General features: G+C 55.2%; 1 protein-coding gene across 2 annotated transcripts in view; it reads right to left on the reverse strand.

The window, feature by feature from the left end:
• INSYN1 (inhibitory synaptic factor 1) overlaps positions 1 to 7,203 on the reverse strand; it is an 11,869-nt gene extending 4,666 nt beyond the window's left edge. Inside the window, exons 1-2 of one of the 2 annotated variants that reach the window (XM_026856245.1) lie at positions 7,086 to 7,203; positions 6,004 to 6,781 (exon numbers count right to left, since the gene is read on the reverse strand). In XM_026856245.1, coding sequence (XP_026712046.1) covers positions 6,004 to 6,186 — 183 coding nt within the window. In that variant the 5' untranslated portion in view covers positions 6,187 to 6,781; positions 7,086 to 7,203. Of the gene's footprint in view, positions 1 to 6,003; positions 6,782 to 7,085 lie in introns of those variants that run through there. The other variant, XM_026856246.1, reaches the window with a different exon arrangement.
• Between the last annotated feature and the right edge of the window lie 6 nt (positions 7,204 to 7,209).

Below are 7,209 nucleotides of genomic sequence, written 5' to 3' on the forward strand. Positions count from 1 at the left end.
GGGAGGGGGGGGGGGATGCTAAATACCTATGTGACACTTGGTACCTGCTGAGGATTTAAATGTAAAGTAGGATTTGGGGTTTTCTCCCCCCTTTTCTCCTTCCTGGGGCAGGTTGTCAAACCTTTTTTAGCTGAGGCCATTGCTGCTGGCAAAGGGAGCTGGGGTGAGACTAGTGGAGAGGGAGGGATGGATGAACCAGGTCCCATCCCGCAGCCTGGAATTGGGTGGTTCAGGTGAGATGCCGGTGACGCTCTCATCCTGTGGGAATTGGGGTAGCTCTGCCTCCCCACAAGCAGGCAACGAGGGTTGGGGTGTCCTTGGTGTGTGCTGGAGGTGCCATGGGTATGACGGAGAGAGGATGTGTCCCCATCCTCCCTCCCTTTTAAGTTTCACTTTGTTGAAAAGAGGCAGCTTTTTGGTGATAGCAGAGCATCCTGGTCAAACCAGGGGTACCTGGCAGTGGGAAAATAGGGAGCAAAAATAATTCCCCTTGACCTCATGTGTAGTATCACCAGGGGGCCTCATCCTGCTGCACCTGAGTGCCCTGAAAGCAGGCACTGGGTGGCCAAGGGTGCTGAGCTCTCACCCAAAGTGACGAGCTCTGAGCAGTCAAAGGATGAACTGGAGCGAGGCAGAGGAATGTCCCCACAGTACCCCACGGAGATGGAAACTGAGCGAGGGTGTGCTAAACTGTGATGCCGACCAGTTTATCCCCACCCTAAAAACCAGCTCTCACCATTCAGCCTAACCAGGAGTGTCCCACAGATAGTCCCCACATCCATGGACATTGCTGGCTGACAGAATCTTTTCAGATAGAATCCTGGGTGCCCCAAATTGGGTGTTTACCTCCCCAACTAAGGCAGATGTTGAACATCTGGAGCATCGTTGTTTTTTAATGGGTTTTTTTTCTTTTTGGCTGCAAATCAAGCGTGGAGGTCCCTGGCTGTGAGTTGGGTATGGTGGCTCCAGCTTCCAAATTTTGGTCATGCTGTCCTATCGAGGAGCTAAACCTCCTGGAAGCTCAAGAAGATGCTGGAGAGATGGAGGGCAAGGCGGGAGGGTAAGAGGGGACTTCAAAGGCTTCATGGCTGGTATTTGGTCATGCATATTCCTGAGGCCGGGGAAGGAGCTGGGAGATGCTGGGATCAAAGTGGTGTGATCTAACAGCCCCTTCATCCTGGCCGGGCCTTTGAGGCGGATGGGCGAAGCCGATTGGCGCTCGGGGCGGGTACCACTGGGTGAAGGCGGGGTCTGGGCTGGAGAGATCAAAGCAGGGCGTCTTTGCTTCAGTGGTGTGTGTGTGTGTCCCCTCAGCTGCCCGCCAGCGAGATGCAAGTGTTTTCTCAGCCCAGAGCAAAGCACCTCATCCCCAGCCAGGCGGAGAGAGGGTCAGGGATTTTTGTGTATCCTCCTCAGAACCCTTGCTCCCTCGGCTGCTGGCTTAGTCCCTATCCCCAGGATCCTGCTGTGCACCTACAGCAGCACATTTTGGGGTCCAAAGCATTTTTCCACACTATGCAGCTGCTTTCCCAGGCTGGATCTGACCCACCGGGCCCTGCACTGTGCTTTGCTGCCAGCTGATGCATGGAGAGGATGGGCAACGGGACTGCGTGGGTTGTGCAAAAATTCCCCAACCCTATTCTCAAAGCATCAAATCATGCCAGAGGCATTTGACACCATTGCCTTGAACATCAGTTCCTCCCTCCACAGGGGAAGAGAGACACCCCAAAGCCCCATGACCCCACAGCCAAACATTCCCAGATCAGGGACCTTCCCACATCTCCCAAACCATTTCCCAGCGCAGGCAAGGTGAGTAAATATTTAATAAGGAATAAATGATTAATTGGAGCTTGCAAACTGAATCTGGGTTACGTGACCTCTCTTCCCTGAACTGGTGCTTATAAATGAGCGTGCTGTGGATCTCAGGATCATTTGCTAGATCATCAGCTGCTAAATAGTTCAAAATCATCACACAGATCTCTAAAACATGTTATTATTAGAATAACAAGCTGCCTTCTTGCGTTGAACTTTCCTGAGTTGTCCCAGCTAATCACCTATTGATTAGATTATTAGGGTATTTATTATTATAAGGGGTTGTAGGGAGGATTTTCCTCCTGCCAAAGGCTTGGAGGGCACCCCCTGGTCTGCTTCCCTTGGTGGTGGAGCCCCACTGCTCCCATGTCACGGAGTTCAGGGGTGATAGGACCCTTTCCGTGGGATTTTGGGGGGGGTTGCACATAGGGAGACTTGCACAGGTGTTTGTTTCTATTTCCCGTCTCTGAATATACCCCCACGGAGAGTTTATGACCCTCAGTCCCAGTCCCCAAGGTTAGGAAGGAGCTCAGCCTTGCCGTGGAGATGGCTGGGACCTCCTGGGGTATCTTCTTCCCTGTGGCATCGCCCTTATCCCTATGGGAAAAGGCCAGGGCTGGCAGGAGGTGCGTGGGAGGGCAGGCAGCGTGGCAAGCACTCGGCGGAAGCGCCTTCCCTGTCTGCCTCCTGCCTGATTTCTACTTCCAGTGTGCGATTTCAATCAAAGATTTTAATAATCATTTTCCCCACACATAATACAGCCCTGTCTTGGAGTGCTGGGGAATAATTATATACACAAAAGGGAAAGAGGGAGGGAGGGAGAGTGGGAGCAGAGAAGCTGGTAAAACAGCATCCTGAATCAAATGGACATCTGGAATGACAGCCTTCAGGTGGGAACTGCTCCCAGGAGCTGGGGATGGAGCCTGAAGCAGGGTCTGGCCCCATGTTGCATCCCCAGGGATGGGCAAGAGGAGTTGAGCTGCCTTGGGGTCTCCCACCGAAGCCTCTCCCCAGAGCACCCCGCATCCTGGCTGAGTCCAAGACTCAAAATCTCTGCTGAAGCAGGGAGAACCTGGGAGCCAGAGCCAGCTGTGCCTGGAGCTGGTGCGTGGTTTTGGAGCAGGAATCATCCCTGGGCGAAAGCCCTTGTGCCCACACAGAAGTTTTGATGGCTTTGGGGTTGTTTTTGTCAAGGTGGGCATAACCTGGCTGCTTCTTCCAGATCTGTAAAGTCCTGATCCCAGCTCCCCTTGCAAGGAGAACCTGGAAGAAGCAGGTCTGGCATCACACAGTGAAGGTTTTCCAGCTCCATGGGTGTGTCTGGTGCAGCAGAATCAGGTCTCCCACTGCCCTCACTGAGCACATCCAGCCCCATGGCCCAGCCCATCAGCAAAGCCCCGAGCAAAGGAGATGGCTGCAGGGATGGACATTTCCAAAGGCCCCATGGTGGCTCCACTGGAGAATACACAAATATCACAAGCGCCAGAGCCCTGCGGGACTGAAGTCCTTTGATGGCCCTGAGCAATCCCACCTGACACCCCCCTCCCCTCCATGGTCTTAAGCTCGGGGCCATCAGTCCCTGCCTGGGGCTGCAGGGCTGCCTGTCCCCAGTCTTGTCCCCGTGTCCTGGCCCTCACCTCCAGCTGAGGAAGAACATCACTACAGGCAAGGCAGACAACCATAAGGGCTTATTTTTTTTACTTCTCTTTCACCAGTATACTAGAGCTTATGATTTGCCAGCCTGGTGTCTGCCAGATTAGGTGGGCTTGAAGGAGATTTCCATGTAACGTGGTCCCATTGCTCTTGCTCTGAGCAAGCCAGAAGACAAGGGGTTGAATTTCTAAAGCTTCTAATGCCCAACATCTGCTTGGTTTGGGGAAGACCAGACCTCTTCTTTGCAGTCACTGGAGCCCAGTTTAGCCTGGTTGGACCAGTGCATTTCAGCTCTGGAGCCTGTTCTTGTACTGCTTTATACTGTTTTGTGTAAGTTCCACTAATTGCTGCAATACGGGTATGTTGTAGGACTTGTTGAGAAGGGTTGAAGTTTAGGGCCCATCTCATGGTGGGGACCTCGTGGCTGGCTCTACACTGACCTGGTCACATTGTGTCATGATGTGAGTGGCTCTTCAGGGCAGCTATGGGATGCAGTCTGGGAGGCCATAGGTGCCTGGGGATGTACCAGCTCCACGGAAAAATCATCTCCAGGCCTCAGCACTTCCCAGCACCTTCTACAGAAACCATCTCATGGGGCATGGACCCCCTCCCTGGCACAAGAGCAGGGTGTCCCTGGGGTGAGGGGCAGAGGATGGGTGTCCTCTGGCCACCCTCTGCTTCTCAGATCACTTGGACCTGCTGCGCCCAGCTCAGCTCTTCCACCCTCCAACATTATTCCTCCTCCTTTGAGCCTACCCAGGGAACACCGAGAACCTTTTACCCCTCCCCTGTGTCCTCAGGCCACCTTCTCCTCTTCTCTGCTCCGAGACACACTGGTGCAACCTGACTTAGGAAGCCTACCAAGGGTGCTGCAGGGATGCTCAAGGTCCTTTTCGTCCCAAGGAATGGATGGGGACACTGTGGAGCCACCCAAAGCTTGGTGGGAAGCATAACCCAGCTTCAGCTGTGAAACAGTCAGAGATTTGTTCTTATCCCTCTGCATCCTCAGCAGAAAGGATGCTTGTACGATGGTAATGGTCCCACCAGGTCTTAAATCCATGGGCTCAATGGAAGGGGCCAATTGCCATAATCCTAATTTTATAGGCATCTTAAAGGTCCTGGAGGAGCATGAAGTGAGCCCCGGCTAAATGGAAAATAGCTTTTCCTCCGATTACTACTATTATGACTACTTCTAATACATCAGAGACTTGCTGAAGTGGTTTTGGGCTCCCCTGTTGGCTTTGAGGGAATCAGGGGGGCTTTTTGCTTTGGGTGGCTAGGTTTGCTTTCTGCTGCAGGAAGGACTGGAAAAGCCATAAAAGAAAGGAAAATCTCTAGGGATGCCACAGCCAGGTCAAGCCCGCACAGTGACCCAGTGGGGCAGCGTGGTGGGACGTGGCATCCCCCTGGCACTGGCTTTCCCAGTGGGAAAGCCTTCCTAAAATCTCCCAGACCGAGCAGAGCCATCTGAAAGGAGGACACCGCATCCCAAGGGATGCTTCAGGCTGGAAGATGCCACCTCCCTGACCATGGCCGCATCTGTATTCTGCACCGAGGATGACATTGGTCCACCTGCATCAGCGCTCTCTTGGTGGCACCCAAATGTCGCTGACCCATGCGGAGCTGCTCCATGGTGGCCCTGGGGCAAAACACTCACCATTTTCTGTCCTTCCTGGGAGGTGATGAGGTTTCACACGGCTCTGGATATAACCCCAAGCTTGGCTCAGGCCACGGAGAGGATGCAAATGCCCACCTGCCCTACTGAAAAGCAAGCTGCCATGCCATGCTCAAGGCTACCACACACCTTCTATCCACAACTTCACCCATCAATTGCAGAGATGGCCTAAATTACCAGCCCCATCCAGGGCTCCTTCCCCTGCACCTTGGAGATGCGTGGCCCAAACACTTGAGCCACAGAAACGTTATATTCCCCATCAATGCAACTCTGTTGTGTCTCTGCACTGGGAGGAAATTCCAACCATGCTTTATATGTGTATATATATATATTTTTTTCAGGAACAATGGACCCTGACAGCCAGGCTTCGGGACAGCTAGACACTTTGGCCCCCTGCCCATCCCGTGGACACCCCACTCATTGCACCTGGGGCTGGTGCTCTCTGCAATGCCAGAGGGACCCACCATCCACTCTCCATCCACCTCCCTGCTTTGAAAGGGGCTTGGAAAACACCCCCCAAGCCCCCCCTCAAGGCAGAGCAGAACTAAGTGTGGCACAGTGCCGACAATCAGGCTCCCTGACCCCAAGCAAATCCCAGTGTCAAGGTCAAGAGCAATTTTGCAAACCGCGTCTATGTTTTTCTCCCCCCTCTTTCTGAAAATACTATTGCACATCAGCCGGGCTGTGCTACCCCAGTTCCCTCCTGGGGCTAGTGGGCTGTGGGTGCTGAGGTGGCTCTGCTCCCCCTAGCCTGGCCCCGAGGTAGGGGACAGGCGGGGGGACGGGCACAGCACACCCCCATTTGGGGTCAGCAGCTACTACGACCCGCATAAGGTTGCGATGGCACTGCGAGGCTCTCCTACCTCCCGGAGCTCCTTGGCCACCTCCTTGAGCTCCTTTAAGATGCCTTCCAGTTGCCCGATCACCATTTTCATCCGACTCCGGATCCTTTCCCTTTCACAATTACTCTTGCTGCTGCTACAATTGCTGCTGCTGCTGCTGGGGTGGTCACTGGGCTTCCTGTCCTGGCAGGTCCGGGAGTCCATCCTTCCCTACCGGCCTCGGTTCCCGGCCCCAACGGCTCTGTCCATCCTGCTCCCCTCTAGCCGGGTGGCCTGGCGTCCGCGCAGCCCCTCTCGGCCGGGGAGCTTTCAACATCTTAACGTTCCCCTGCCTCCAGGAAAGTCCCAGCCGCACACTCGCCTCCCTGCGAGGTCGGGGGGCTCCGGTTCGGAGCGGGGAGCAGGGTCAGGATGCACCATGCGGAGTCAGGAACGCTGCAGAGGGGGCTCAGCCGGTGGCCGTGGGGAGATGTGGGGTGGCCATGGGGCGAGCAGAAAAGGCAAGCGCTGCCTGGTTGGGCAGGGTTTCACCTGCCTGCTGCGGCAGAGCTGGAGGAGGAGGAGGAGGAAGAGGAAGAGGAAGAGTCCCTCGGCTGTCCCAGGAAGCTAAAATCCAGCGGCTCACGCCTTTCCTGCTCCCCGATGCTGGGGAGGGAGGTGCAGGGCTGGGTGTCCCCGGGGAGTGATGCTGCTCCCAGCCTTTGGCCCTCGCTCCGGGGTCGCCAGCTCCAACACTGGATGGTGGTGGTGGTGGTCTCCCAGCTGGGCGCAGGCGTCCTGGAGAGCCCAGGGTCCCCTCCTGCAAGGACAGACAGACAACGTGAGGGAGCCATCCCTACTGGAGCCAGAATGCTGGGGGCGAGGGGGGGCTCTGCCTACTCCCACCTTGCTTTGATCTCAACCTCGGCATGAGGACAAGCACCCGGGTACACCCACAGCAACACCCCCTAATTGAGGGGCAGCAGAATGGAGCCTGGCATTGTCCCTGGTACCCCCCAATTTGCCCCCCCTCCAGTTTGAGACCTGGAGACTGGGCATAGCGGAGCCTTGCTGAGTAGATGGATAGACAGACAGACAGCCAGCCGTGCAGCTCAGGAACTTACCGTTGCGATCCAGACCTCCCTTGGCTCCAGTCCAAGCTCTTCCTTGTCCTTTTTTTTTTTTTTTTTCCTTCTCCTTTTCTTACTTCCTCCCTCTCCTCCTCCTCCTCCTCCTCCTCCTCCTCCC

Source organism: Athene cunicularia (genome assembly GCF_003259725.1).
Source record: "Athene cunicularia isolate RWA chromosome 10 unlocalized genomic scaffold, athCun1 chr10_part1, whole genome shotgun sequence".
In the NCBI taxonomy this organism is placed as follows: Eukaryota; Metazoa; Chordata; class Aves; order Strigiformes; family Strigidae; genus Athene; species Athene cunicularia.